At 38.5% G+C, this 15,548-nt stretch overlaps 1 protein-coding gene across 3 annotated transcripts in view; it reads left to right on the forward strand.

The window, feature by feature from the left end:
- Window positions 1-6,810: 6,810 nt before the first annotated feature.
- Window positions 6,811-15,548, forward strand: part of GTPBP10 (GTP binding protein 10) — a 32,227-nt gene continuing 23,489 nt past the window's right edge. For all 3 annotated transcript variants that reach the window (XM_061165553.1, XM_061165554.1, XM_061165552.1), the window contains exons 1-4: window positions 6,811-6,891; window positions 10,029-10,222; window positions 14,078-14,169; window positions 14,824-14,968. In XM_061165553.1, coding sequence (XP_061021536.1) covers window positions 6,859-6,891; window positions 10,029-10,222; window positions 14,078-14,169; window positions 14,824-14,968 — 464 coding nt within the window. In that variant the 5' untranslated portion in view covers window positions 6,811-6,858. The remainder of the gene's footprint in view (window positions 6,892-10,028; window positions 10,223-14,077; window positions 14,170-14,823; window positions 14,969-15,548) is intronic.

A 15,548-nucleotide genomic window follows, 5' to 3' on the forward strand; every position in this document is an offset into this window, starting at 1 on the left:
CGTAAAAGCATTATATAGAATAAAAGGTTCTATGGATTATGTTACCTTTTGATATCTTCCTTTTTTCTCCTTTATTAGCACTCAGTATGGTCAACAAAAACGGGGCATATATAATATACCTAATATCCTTTCTAATGGATATTTTCAATCAAATAAAATACAGTTTGAGAAAAGGACTTAGTGTTTTCATGAAACAGTAAGAACAGAAATAAAGTTCTAGTGGGTTGAAGAGTGAATGGGAGATAAATAAATAGATATAAGAAATTAATACCAAAATATCTGGGAGCTCTGCAGTAATCAAATGAAAGATTTAGTGTTCTTGCAAGAGCTAGATTGAATGAATAAATGAACTGAAAGGCCAAATGGAATTATCACAGATTTAATTTTTTAAAACTTGTGTCTATGACTCTTAAGAAAGATTGAAAACATTATATATATTTTAAAGCTCTTGAACAAAATGAGTGCTCAATAAACTTCATTTCTGCTCACACAACCATGTCCTCCAATAAGCTATATGTTCTGCACCATCTCAGAGTACATTTTCTGTCATAAGCCCAAGTAGGCTACACAGCGAGTGCAATGTGTACAAACGCTGTTCCATTCCAAAGTTGTAGCTTACCATGTACAGAGTGATAGTCTAACACACATGCCTAGGACAATGATTTACAGACTCTTACATTTTTTTAAACAACAATTTGTAATCAAAACTTTAATCCTAAGAATTCTCACCAAACATATTACAAGTGACAGGATAAAAAAAAATATTGCACAGTAACTCAAAGTTCAGCACTACAACGTACCCTTCAACTGGCAGGACACTGTTATTTTTACTAGTCTCAAATTTCCAAATAAAGAATGCTACAAAGAATTACTATTCAAATTATCTAAGAATTCTATTCCTTAGCAAGTGGTTACTGTTTTATGAAATATCAATAAGAAAGAAATGGTTTAGGTAAATGAGAACTCTGAGTATACTACCAACTTTCCTGCTGCATGAGTACTTTTGTTTTGGACAAGCATTAAGCATCATTATCAAAGGCCCTTCTGATAATGCCACTGCCATTCTTATACCTGTAGATGATTAAAAGAAAGTATAAAAAAAGAGAGCAATCAATGACTCATACTATAGCAGAAGCCCTTTAAAACACTTTTTTCTTCCAGTACAAGTGGTTGACAATGGGGGTCTTAAAAACATGATTCAACTATTTCTTAGGATTTCTCTCTATTTATATTTCCAATAAAATAAACTTTCAATGATATCCTTCAAATTAAAAACCCAGGGCTCAAACCCAGGTCTCCCGCATTGCAGGCAGATTCTTTACCAGCTGAGCCACAAGGGAAGCCCCAAATTAAAAACAGGGTGCATTAAAAGCAAAGCAAAATCCTGTTCAATAGAAATAAGTTTTTTCCACTCACTATGAATTCAGGTATCTAATGCTAAAATTTGCTCTCATTAGTACAACTACTATGCTTAATTATTCTTGCTTAGTTATTCCAGTAACCATGGCAATGTTCTAGCACATAGCTGAGTGTATGGGACAAATTAGGAACTTGGTAATTGTTATATGTAATTAAAAATTATTGTATGAAATTAAATTGCTATATGTAATTAAAAATTGTTATATGAAATTAAAAGATGCTTGCTCCTTAGAAGAAAAGCTATGACAAACCTAGACAGCGTATTAAAAAGCAGAGACTTTACTTTGCCAGCAAAGGTACATATAGTCAAAGCTGTGGTTTTTCCAGTTGTCATGTATGGATGTGAGAGTTGGACCATAAAGAAAGCTGAGCACTGAAGAATTGATGCTTTTGAACTGTGATGTTGGAGAAGACTCTTGAGAGTCCCTTGGACTGCAAGGAGATCAAACCAGTCCATCCTAAAGGAAATCAGTCCTGAATATTCATTGGAAAGACTGATGCTGTAGATGTAGTATCTACAACTGATGCTGTATATGTTGTACCTACTACATGTAGATAGCTACATAGTTGGAGATGGAAACATATTCCCATTAAAAAAGTCTTTTCAAGATCAAGGTGTCAATAAGATATAGAGATGGAATGACCAAGAAAGAAAATTTATAAATGTTCCCATCTTGAAACATGCACACAACAGTTATGCTGAGCTCAGGAGGGGATCTTGAATTCAGTGATATGATCAAATCTGTATGTTTAAGAGGGAAAAAAAAACTTCTCTGGAGATCATATGGATAAGGACTACAGTGAACAAGACCTTCGTGTTACATTATTTTCTTTGGGTATGAATGCTCATGAAACCTGCTAACTTGGGTTATAGAATCAAGAAAACAATTAAGGTTAGACTGAATCTTATAGAAACAATGCTAGCTGCTACCTTCTCTTATACAAAGGACACCAAGAAGCCTCCACTGCTTTCACATATATCTCCCATAGAAGGCTCTCTCACACTAAAGTTTGAAATTTTTTTAGAAGAAGCTAGGGCTTTTTGTTCATTTCACAATTAGAGATGAAAACTAAAAGTAAATGCCCTGAGAACAATACACTGACTTAAAAATCACATCAGCTTGTAAAATGCAGGCATCAAAGCCATGCCTGAGGTCCAGTTTTGATAGGTACTGTGATAGGAAAGCAGAAGGGTTCTTAGTACCTGTAGTAAGAAGAGGTGATTAAAAGAAAGGAAGTTGAGGAATGCAGGAAAGGGGGGTTAAGAACTAAAAACAAGCAATTATTTCAACGTTTTGTCCTTGTGGTGGCTCTGGAAGAGGAACTGTGGAAAAGAAGCATTTTGTTAATAAGGCAAAAGCCTTTGAAGTGTAGCTGACAACAAACTGTGGAAAATTCTCTTAGAGATAGGAATACCAGACCACCTTACCTGTCTCCTATATCCTGAGAAACCTGTATGTGGGTCAAGAAGGAACAGAACCTTACATGGAACAACTGACTGACTCAAAATTGGGAAAAAAAAAATTGGGAAAGGAGTACCACAGGGCTGTATATTGTCACCCTATTTATTTAACCTCTATGCAGACTATGTCATGCAAAATGCTATGGAGGAATCCCATCCATGAATCCCAAACTAGAATTAAGAAAGCCAGGAGAAATATCAACAACATCAGACATGCAGATGATACCACTCTAATGGCAGAAAATGAAGAACTAAAGAGCCTTTTGATAAAGGTGAAAGAGGAGAGTGAAAAAGCTGGCTTAAAACTCAACGTTCAAAAAACCAAGATCTTGGCATCCAGTCTCATCATTTCATGGCAAATAGAAGGGGAAAAAGTCGAAGCAGTGTCAGATTTTACTTTCTTGGGGTCCAAAAATCTGCAGACAGTGACTGCAGCCATGAAATTAGAAGATTGCTCCTTGGAAGGAACGTTAAGACAAACTTAGACAGCATAAAAAGCAAAGACATCACTTTGCCAACAAAGGTCTGTACAGTCAAAGCTGTGGTTTTTCTAATAGTCATGTATGGTTTTGAGAGTTGGACCATAAAGAAAGAAGGCTGAGCACCAAAGAATTGATGCTTTTGAATTATGGTGCTGGAGAAGACTCTTGAGAGTCCCTTGAACACTGAAGAGATCAAACCAGTCAATCCTAAAGGAAATCGACCCTGAATATTCATTGGAAGAACTGATGCTGAAGCTGAAGCTAAAGCTCCAATACAGATTTGGCCACCTGCTGCAAAGAGCCGACTCACTGGAAAAGACCCTGATGCTGGAAAAAATTGAAAGTAAAACAAGCGGACTACAGAGGATGAGATGGATACTATCACTGTCTCAATGGGCATGATTTTGAGCAAACTCTGAGAGATAGTGAAGGACAGAGAAGCCTGGTGTGCTACAGTCCATGGGGTCACAAAGAGGCTGACATGACATAGTGACTGAATAACAATAGCAACAAACCCAATTTAATCATTACATCTTGCTAACCTATACTATTCATTCCAAAAATTATAGATGAAAGTATCAGAAAGTTAATATCACAGAAAATGCTGGGGTATATTACCTCTTGAGTAACTATATTAACAGAGAGAAGTGACAAAGATTATAAAATAGCATTATAAAATACTAGACTTTAATTATATTTGCTCATTTTATGCTTAAAGTAACACACCACACTTGCCTGTGTGCTCAGTCGTGTCTGACTCTTTTCAATCTCATGGACTGTAGCCTGCTAGACTCCTCTGTCCATGGGATTTCCCAGGCAAAAATACCGGTGTAGACTGCCATTTCCAGGGATCAAAGCTGTATCTTGTGTCTTCTGGATTGGCAGGAGGATTCTTTACCACCAGTGCCACTTAAGTGTTTATAAAACACAACGTGGTGTTCAGGATTGGATCCTGGAACAGAAAAAGGTTATCAGTGAAAAGCTAGTGTTATCAAATAAAGTGTATAGTTTGGTAATAGTATAATAGTATTGTACCAAAATTAGTTTCATAGTTTTGACATATGATTATACAAGATGTTAACTTTAGATCAAGCTGAGTAAACACTATACAGGAACTCTTTGGGCTATCTTTGTAACTTTCTTGTAAATTTAAGTTATTCTAAAACAAAACACTTATTATTAGAACTCTAGTTTACAACATTAAAAAAGTCAAATTGTACCCTACGCCAATTGGTCATTTGAGAAGATCATGCTTACTACACGAAATTCTCTAGCAGTCAAATTTAAAGGAAATCAGTCCTGAATACTCATTGGAAGGACTAATGCTGAAGCTGAAACTCCAATACTCTGGCCACCTGATGGGAAGAACCAACTCACTGGAAAAGACCCTGATGCTGGGAAAGATTGAAGGCGGGAAGAGAAGACGACGACAGAGGATGAGATGGTTGGATGGCATCACTGATCCAATGGGCAGGAGCTTGAGTAGGCTCTGGGAGTTGGTGATAGAGAGGGAAGCCTGGTGTGCTGCAGTCCATGCGGTCACAAAGAGTCAGACAGGACTGAGCAACTGAACTGAAACCTTAATCTCCTGAGCAACCATGGGGAAGGGATTCTATCCACTCAATGGCAGAAGTCAGAATACTTTCAGCTAGTAATGTCTTCTGCATCAGGTCTGGATAACACCCTGGGTCATTTCAACTCATGTTCATTTCAGCAGCACATTTCAAGGAAGCAATTTACATTTCATGTTTCTTTCACTATCTAGTAACCAGAGCTGTAATAAATATTTCAGGCTCTGGTGGTGTTTTGTTCAAGAAAAATATTATGTTTTCTCATTTGTTTATAGTTCCTAATGTTCCCCAGTATTTCCAAATGTTTTTATATCAATTTCTCATTTATTTTTATTTGCTGTTATCATGTTCCCATGTAAATGTTATGACAAAGAAAACAATTTGGGCTTGTGTTCAAATAGGAAATAAACCTTAGAAAATAAACAGATCGGGCTCAACATAATTCTGACATTATAAGACCTAGTGAGGATAAAATCGAAAAGGACACAAACGTTATTAAGATTAATCATACAAGTAGTAACAACCTGGCTTCCTTTATTCTTTGGCCGTGCTACTGGGCTTGTGGGATCTTATTTCCCCCTCCCGGGATTGAACCCGGGTCTTCTGCAGTCAAAGTGTGCCGTTACTCAGCAGTGGACCCAGGGAATTCTCAGCCTAATATCCTGATTAATTAAATGACAATTATAGTTTTATTGCGGAGCAGGCAATGGCAACCCACTCCAGTACTCTTGCCTGGAGAATCCCATGGACGGAAGAACCCGGTAGGCTGCAGTCCACGGGGTCGCTAGGAGTCGGACACGACTGAAGCGACTTAGCAGCAGCAGCAGCATGGTTTTATTGATGGGGGAGTAGAGAAAGGTTCAGCAGTAGGAAAAGAATCAACACAGAGAAGGATAGTTTCTACATCGTGTCATAAGTTAGGGGCAGAAATGGGAGAAGGATTGTTTTAAGTTCAGAAAGATGATAAAGCTGGGAGAGTAATCCAGAGCCGCCCAGCAGGACTGTGTACGTCAGTTCTCCGCGTGAAGGCAGAAGCGGGGGTGGCTGGGCGGACTGCGACCCAGCCGCTACGCGGGTCCTGCCCCGACCGAGGCGCGCTTCAGACGAATTGGATAATGACCCATAATATCTACTGAACCCCTAGAAGCTTGGAGGAGGAAATGGCAACCCACTCTAGTACTCTTGCCTGGAGAATTCCATGGACAGAGGAGCCTGGCGGGCTGCAGTCCATGGGGTCGAAGAGTCTAAGACTGAAGCGCAGGGCACACCTAGAAGCTACTAACAGTTGCAAGATTCCTTCCCCACAGAACGCAATGAAATTCTTATAGAACTCAGATCCTGACCGTCGGGTCCCAAATTGTAAAACAGCTCCTGGAAGCTTTTGCTAGACATTACTTAGCTGGTCAGTGAATTAACGTTTCTTTTTTCCCCCCAGTTGAGTTTCTGTGTTTTTCCCGCATTAGCTTTTACCGTCCGTGGGAGGTTCCCCCCCGCCCCCCGCTTCGCCAAGAGGGAAGGCTGAGGTACCTTGCGGTTTCCTCAGCATAAGAACTCCAAGGCAGCCCAGGTTCCAGTGCCATCCTATTCAAAATATTCCTGAGGCACCCACTTCGCACCCGACTGTCCCCTGTCACACTGCCTCTCGACCTTTCCTCAGCGTTTTATTCAGCCGGCAGCCAAACGCCACCTACCACCTCCGCGCGGAGTAAGGGGTGAGGGTGGGGTACTGCACTGCGCATGCACATGTTTCCGAGCGCGCCCCCGCGCGCGCGCCTTCCGGCAGGAATGGCAGTCAGGCGCGAGGGGGCGGGGGGAAAGCGTGAGAACACAAAATAGCTGCGGTGGTTGGCGGTGACGTAAAAAGGCAGCGCCGTACTTCTGTGCGTACAACTTCCGCCGGAGGGAACACTCGCCCTTCGCAGGCATGGTGCGCGGCAGTTGCGGGTTGTACAGAAAGGTCCGTGACTAGTACCCCCTCAGCCTGCTGTGCGAGGCCAGGTGCCTCTAACCCCACCTGAGGGTGCAGGTTTTTCGCTTTCCTCCTTCCGCAGGTGTTTCTTCCTGGGGGCCTCTTTCTTGCTATTTTTCTTAGTCCTTTTCGCCTCTGGAGAACTCGGGCTTGGCCTGTAATGAGAAGGGCGTCATCACTATCTTTGTTAGGAAGGTTGTTTGGAACAGGGTTTGAGATTTTTCAGGGGATAGTGTGCACGTGAGATGGAGGGCTGGGATACTTGCTTGCCGTTTAGGCACGCTATGTGGTATAGGTGGAGTGTAGGTTTGACTTTTGACTCAAATATGTATTTTCCTTCTTTTAAGTAGTAATATCCATAACTTATTTTTACATATTTTTACTTTGAGTGCATTGTTATTACTAACTCTCTAAAGACGATTTTTATCGGTAAACCAAAATAGGTAACTGACTTGCCTTCTTGCGAGAAACTAAGAGTTTTGTGCAGTGTGGGTTTTAGAATCGTTTTTGTAAACAACTCCCAGATACTTTCAGATTTAAAAACCACTCTAAGATCCTTACTAGCAATGTTTTTTGAAACATCATAGCTTGATCATTATTACTAAGGACGAGATTGGGATATTCCTTTTAAGTGTGGGTTATAAATCTTTGAATCTGATAAATCTAGAGCAGTAAAAAAATGTCACATATTGAAAGGAACTTTAAAAACAAGAGTTTTATTTTTGTCCGAGGAAAGGCATGATTAATAAAAGTCGTGGTTAGTTAAGTTTTATTCAGCTATTTTCCAGAAAATAGGTGGTCAGAAGAAGAGAGACTTGTGAAGCATAGTACTTGGGCATATAGGGTAACTAATCCTTAAGCAAAAAAAAAAAAAAAAAAGAACGACTACATTTTTTGCTGGTTATATTATTACAGGCTACTTGTGTAACTGCTGCCGTAGCAGTCACTGCCAGCCCATGTTTTTTTTTTGCAAGGGAAATCTACCTCTTCACTTACCTGTGATGCATTTCTGATCTAGCACTACTGAACCAAAGAGTAAGTTCTTAAGCTCTCAGAGAAAAATGCCCTGGCTTGCTCTTAAGTTCAGTTTTATATATTCCTTCCACCCTTACTATTACTGTTTCATGACTATATTTCCATACTCAAATGAAAACCTGTTCTTTGAATCTTGGCTGTGTAACTTTCACTGCAGTCTCAAGTGTAGACTGAGATTTACCAGTATCACCAAAGGAGCTTTTGATAAATGTGCTGGTTTACCCTAGTCTCATCCCCTTCTCCAAAGTATGTCAGAGTGGTCAGTGAAGTGTATGTATTTTTGAAAAAAGTCCCCAGATGTTTTTGATACTTAAAACTATATACTAAATGACTAAAAGATGGGAAGACTATAAAATTAAGAAATTACTCTGTAAGGAATTTTAATAGTCCAGGTGGCTAAGACACAGGATCTGACCAGTAGGAAGTTTTTGATTTAGTGAGGGAAACAGAAATAAACCCTAGATGCAGTGTAGGATTTCTAGAGGCCTAATGGATTCATGGTGTTGCAAAGAGTCGGACACGACTGAGCGACTAAACTGAACTGAATGGCAACCTACTCCAGTGTTCTTGCCTGGTGAATCCCATAGACAGAGGAGCCTGGTGGGCTGTAGTTCATAGGGTCACAAAGAGTCAGACAGGCCTGAAATGACTGTACAATGTATATAATAATAGATATATAATTAAAATTACTGAGTGCCCAGCTAAGCCAGTGGTAAATATTAATTTGAGAAATTAAGAAATACATCAGAAAATAGGACATTTGGATGGGTTTATGATAGAAAAGAAAAAATGACATTGTAAATAGATGAAACAGCATGAGCAGAAAGTCGGAGAAGTGACAGTACATTGTGTAGTAAAGAGGAGGAGGCTATAGGAGGGGTTGAGTGAATGGAAATGAAACTGGAAGGGTAGCTTAAGAGCTTTGACTGTAGCACAGAGAATTTTAGACTTTATTTTGTAAACAGAAAACCATGAATGGCTTTTGAGTAAGCGAGAAATACATTTAGGGGTCAGATCAATTTTCAGAAAAATAGCTCTGGCAGTGAGACAGAAAATGTAGTGAGGAAGGAAGGACTAGATGCTGAAAGATCAGTTAGGAGCTAATGTTAATGGTCAAGATACTAGGGCATGTGGTTGTGCCATAAAGGAAAAATAGTAGAGCTTCAGGGAGAGAAACAGGTATAAAGATTCCCATATGTAGCCTCAATGAGTAGAGAAGCTTTAGTTTCATTATTTGAGAAAACATTGGAGGAACAGAATTTACCTAGGGAAAAGTTTGATTTTGTTTTACAACATGAAAGGTGACTGTTATCCTTTCCATACCTAAGATATATATTTGAGGGATTTCAAGTATAAGTTACAGATCTTGTTTCAGTTGCTTTAGACTATTAAGCTTACATCTGGTGGAGATGTCCAACTCATTGGAATAGAGAATATCTCACCTGGGTGATAGTTACTAGTACAGACTGAGAAAGTATGGGGAGAAAGTCTATTGAAAAGGGGGCCAATGTCAGACCTTCAGGTTAGGAAGGACAACAATTGATAATGAAAAACATAGAGTTAATATGGGCAAGTGAGATCAGACAGGAGGTAGACTAAGCAAAAACAGTAAGTGTGGCATATAGAAAAACCTTTTATATTTTTAGGAGTTTTAGTGGCATCAAAGAACTAGAAAGGAGTTCAAAATTGGTAAGCACTTGCGGCATCAGTTCAGCTCAGTTCGGTCGCTCAGTCGTGTCCAACCCATCGCGACCCCGTGGACTGAAGCACACCAGGCCTCCCTGTCCATCATCAGCTCCCGAAGTTTACTCAAATTCATGTCCATCGAGTTGGTGATGCCATCCAACCATCTCATCCTCTGTCGTCTCCTTCTTCCGGCTTCAATCTTTCCCAGCATCAGGGTCTTTTCAAATGAATCAGTTCTTCACGTTAGATGACCAAAGTATTGGAGCTTCAGCTTCAGCATCAGTCCTTCCAATGAATATTCAGGACTGATTTCCTTTAGGATGGACTGGTTGGATCTCCTTGCCGTCCAAGGGACTCTCAAGAGTCTGGTATACAAATGTTCTTTTTCTGTCTTTCTCTATTAGTATGGAAACTTCATTGATAACCTGAGACTCTTCACCAAGGGAGGAAGTGGTGGAATGGGCTATCCTCGCTTAGGTGGAGAAGGTGGAAAAGGTGGTGATGTCTGGGTTGTAGCCCATAACAAAATGACTTTAAAACAACTTAAGGATAAATATCCTCAGAAACGGTTTGTGGCTGGAGAAGGAGCAAACAGTCGGTAAGTATTTACTGAATGACTTGGTCTTTCCTGGTGGCTCAGATGGTAAAGCGTCTGCCTACAGTCTGCCTACAGGGAGACCTGGGTTTGATTCCTGGGTTGGGAAGATCCCCTGAAGAAGGAAATGGCAACCCACTCCAGTACTCTTGCCTGGAAAATTCCATGTATAGAGGAGCCTGGTAGGCTACAGTCCATGGGGTTGCAAAGAGTTGGACACAACTGAGCGACTTCACTTTCACTTTGATTTTATGAAATTAATTTTTCCTAGAAGAAGAAAAAGTTAAAAGATAAAAATTTATTTGGAATTTGAAGTAAATAATAGCCTGAATTTGTAACTGAGCAAAAATCTACAATTTTTGTCTCTAGTTAAGATAAAAGATAGTATTAAGGTGGTTCTGAAATTTTTAAACTTTTGTCCTTTTCTTCCAATGTTTATATTCTTTCACACTTCCGTTATAGAAACAGAAAATGATCTGAATCTCCACTCTTTTCTTCTGAGATTATCTTTGACAGTCTTTTAGTAAACTCTGTAGAAAATGTTAACTGGCTACTCCACCTGACTGCAATGCTTAAGATTTGGAGACTGTTTGCTGCTACATCTCTTGAATGTTTTCCTTTTGTCTCTGTTTTGATTTTCTCTCTGTGAAAGCAAGATCTTTCCTTTGTTTTTTGTTATTGTCTGTTATTTTCTGTGGGACATATTATGTTTTTAAAATATGAAGATTTTTTCTTTCATTGTAAAGAAAATGAAGAAAAAAATTCTTAAACCCTCCATCAAAACACAGACTGTGATTCCTCAGGCCTGTATCATTCTGTTGTTATTCTTTAGAAGGTGTTTGTATAAAGCTTAGGCTTTCTGTTCCTTTTTTCTTTTCTCTTCCCCCGCAAGTGTTTGGGTATGTGTATATATATGTATATATATTTTAAAAACTAATTTTATTTATTTATCTATGGCTGTGCTGGGCCTTGGTTGCTGCATGGGCTTTTCTCTGGTTGCAGTGAGTGGGGGCTACTGTCTAGTTGAGGTGCACGGGCTTCTCATTGCAGTTGCTTGTCTTATTGCAGAGCACGGTCTCTGGAACGTGCGGACTCAGTAATTGTGGTTCCCAGGCTCTAGAGCACAGGCTCAGTAGTTGTGGAGCATGGGCTCAGCTGCTCCGTGGCATGGGGAATCTTCCTGGATCAAGGATTGAACCCATGTCTCCTTCATTGGCAGGCAGATTCTTTACCACTGAGCCTACAGGGAAGCCCCTGTTTGGGTATATTTATTTGTCACAATTGTAGAGGATGGAATGTGGCACTTGCTTGGGGGATGGGTATAAGCAAAGGATAAGAGCCAGTACACAGGCTAAACACCCTGCAACACAGAGTGAGGAACTCCCCGCCGCAATCACAACAGCAAATATTACTGCCGCAAATATCCAGCAGCATCCTCTACTTGTAAAGAAATCCTTGGAGAAACCCCTTAAATTTCTTTTGAGCAGTTTTGTTTTATGCATAGTCTTTATAGGGCAAATTTTGATGTCCCTATATTAGAATTTAGTAATCAGTTTAAAGATCAGAGTGGTGGTGTATGATTTTGATGTTCCAGGTGGGAAATAACCTGCAGTTTACATCTTAAAGGAAAAATTTCCCCCATTTTATAGTTTCTTTTGAAAAGTAAGGTTGCTATAATTCCAAACTTATTCTGTTTAGATCAGTAGTGAGCTAAAGATGGTGTATAACATTAAATGTTAAGAAAGATTTAAAAAGAACATTTACTGTGCGTGTGTGTTGCAATTCTTAGAATGTAAAGGCTTAAATCTAAAAGATTAATAAGAGCCAACTGGATGAAGCGGAGGAAAAAGCATTACAGGAAAGCTAACAACATGAAAAACGTGAAAGACCTAGAGATAGAAGACGAATACCAACAGAAGACACTAAAAGAAGGCCAGTGTGGCTGGGTATGCAGAAAACACAGAATGTAGTGGAAGATGAGATTAGAAGGATTCAGAGCTTTATCATTTCTAAAATCCTGTGGTATTCTCCAGGTTGTCTCCTGTCTTCAGTCTCAGTCATCACCTCCAATCCATTCTTTATCCAATTGTCTCTCCAGTGCTTTTTCTATACCATCAAATTTATTAATGTGACTTGCCTATTTAAAATCCTTCCGTGTTCCCCATCACTCTAAAATAATATTCAGACTCATTAACATAGCGTATCAGGCTCTTTGTGATCTGGGCTACAGTGTCTTCCACCCTACTTCTACTATGCTTATGCTCAAAATAACTTATTTCACCAAATGCCTAGTTCCCTTCTAATTGTGTGTGTGTGTGTGTGTGTGTGTGTGTGTGTGTGTATTTTTTTTCTTTCACTTTCCTGCCTTCATTATCTGACAAAAATCTTCCTCCCCTTCCAAGTCTTGGTTCAAGCACCACTTCCAAAGTGTTGGTAACTGAATAAGATTTTAATTGCAGATATCTAATAATGTCTACTGAAAGACTGCTTTTGTTCGTCATGAAATCTAATCTCAGTAAATTGGTTTATGCTTGCTTAACTATGAAAATGATCAAATACCATTTCAGTTATTTTAAAAGCTGTTTATAAAATTATTTTGAAATTTAAGTGGCAGATGTTTTTAATAAAGTATCTTAATAGAATATTCACTAGCAGTAACAAATAGGAATGAAAAGTGAGTCTTGTCTTTGCATTTAAAAATTGCATCATAATCCCAGCAAGAAAGATGTTCTATTTAAATCTTTCTTTAATATATTTCAAATTCATTCATTTTTGTCAATCCAGTTCAATCAGCTAATGTTACTTGAGTGTCTACTTTGTACCAGTACTATACTAGATGTCTAGGATAAAATGATGATCTAAACTGTTGTGTTCCCTGCTGCCTTGGAACCTAACAGTAGTCTAGTATGAGAGCAATCATTTATCAAATAAATGAACAATAGAAAATTATCACTGTGACAAGTGTTATGATTGAGAGCCTGCTCATGAATATGGGTATGGCAGTTCTGACCTAATCAGGGAAATTAGGAATAAATAGATTTTTTAAAAGGTCAAGTACTTAGAGTTCTTCTAACCAGAAATAACCATTATCAACCTTTTCATGACTTTTCTAAGACTTTCTATGTCTTTATGCAAATGTAATTAACTCTATATATAACATTTGGGGATATAAAAACAGGAACACAAAATTTAGTAACCTTTTCTTTTAGCTTTTTTTCCCATCCCAGAAAATTGTTAAGAATGCCTGAATAGTCCGATAATATTGGAAATAACATAAATTACTTGGTCATTCATCTATTTAATTATTGATTTTTTTTTTTTTACTGTTACTATCACAATGCAATACATGTCTTTGTGCATATAATAGTTTGCATGGTTGTTCACTTATTTTTTTTTTTTAGGATAAATTCCCAGAAGTGGAATTACTAGTTAGAAGTTTGTACTGCTTTATCCTCTCTTGAGCAGTTTAAGAATAATCCATATGAGCCTCGTGTAATTAAAGTACTCTCATTTGAGGGGATGTTTTAAAAATACCTTGTTATTCAATGAATTTTTCACACTTACTTGTGTTGTTGCAATGATCTCTTTCTTTCAAATATACATTATTTTAGTTTATTATCAGTTAAAATGACTTTTGGTAGTTAGCTTGGTAACTTAAATCATCACTTAATATTGTTATTGAGATATAATAGCCTAAAATGCAAATAAATATTTTTTCTTCATGATTTGACCATTTAACATCTGCATTAGAAGAACTGGTTGCTAATCTTCTTTGTATACCATTAAATTTGCTTGAAGCATCAACCATTTAATCTGGCAGGTTTTCTTTGTGTTAATTTAACTTTTATTTTTTTGTAGAGTTAGTGCACTGAAAGGCTCCAAAGGAAAAGACTGTGAAATTCCTGTACCTGTGGGTGTTTCAGTGACTGATGAAAATGGTAAAGTTATAGGTGAGTGGACTGTAGCTTCTTCTGTTGTGCGTGATGATGCTGTGCCCTGCTTTGTTGTGTCCAGCTTTTTGCGACCCCATAGGCTGTAGCCTGCCAGGCTCCTCTGTCCATGGAATTTCCCAGGCAAGAGTACTGGAGTGGGTTGCCATTTCCTTCTCCAGGGGATCTTCACCACCCAAGGATCTAACCCAAGTCTCTTACATCTCCTGCACTGGCTAGCTGATTCTATATCATTGTACCACCTGGGAAGCCCATAAAATTGTGAGAAATGTGCACATTTTCAAATATTGAGAGCTGTAAGGAATAGCACCTCTCGAGTTTCAGGATTTTTTTTTTTTAAACGTTAAGTATTTTAGTTGCTAGTTTGTAAAACAGCTTTTAAAATCATTATATAAAAGTTGTTCAGAATTAGCCACTAGATTTAAAATAATTTTAAAGACAAGAATATTTACTTGGTTTTGAAAAAAAATAACTAGTCTTTTTCCATCCACTAGCAAAGGTGTTTTTCCAATAATAGAAACTTGATTCTGTTATTAAGTGCTTTAAATTTGTAAATTAGACTTTCCTGGCTTCTGTTTCTGAAAGAAGAGTGCCATTAGTGATTAGCTCCACTTATTAACCTTTGCTTTAAATATCTTCACCTCTCTTTTTAAGGAGAACTCAATAAAGAGAAAGACAGAATTTTGGTAGCTGAAGGAGGTCTTGGTGGTAAATTACTTACAAATTTCTTACCATTGAAAGGCCAGAAGCGAGTAATTCACCTTGATCTAAAACTTATAGCTGACATAGGCCTGGTGGGGTAAGTATCATTCATATTTTTATTTTTATACTTTCTGAGAGATACTTCATGAATAGGAAATAAATATAAATGGTAATGTGGGGGCTGCATTATTTCTTATTTGTGGAATTTGTGTGTTTGTGTACTTTAAGAATATGCTGCTAAATGTAGTAGTTTTCATATTGCCAACATAGAGAGTATCATAGTTACTATTCATTTGTCAATTTCAGTTCAGGTGAGTCGCTCAGTTGTGTCTGTCTCTTTGCAACCCCATGGACTGCACACGCCAGTCCTCCTTGTCCATCACCAACTCCCGGAGTTTACTCAAACTCATATCCACTGAGTTGGTGATGCCATCCAACCACCTCATCCTCTGTCGTCCCCTTCTCCTCCTGCCTTCAGTCTTTCCCAGCATCAGGGTCTTTTCAGATGAGTCAGTTCTTCGCATCAGGTGGACAAAGTATTGGAGTTTCAGTTTCAACATCAGTTCTTCCAATGAATATTCAGGACTGATTTCCTTTAGGATGGACTGGTTGAATCTCCTTGTTGTTCAAGGGATTCTCGAAAGTCTTCTCCAACACCACAGTTCAAAAGCATCGAT

This window comes from Dama dama, chromosome 18 (genome assembly GCF_033118175.1).
Source record: "Dama dama isolate Ldn47 chromosome 18, ASM3311817v1, whole genome shotgun sequence".
NCBI lineage: Eukaryota > Metazoa > Chordata > Mammalia > Artiodactyla > Cervidae > Dama > Dama dama.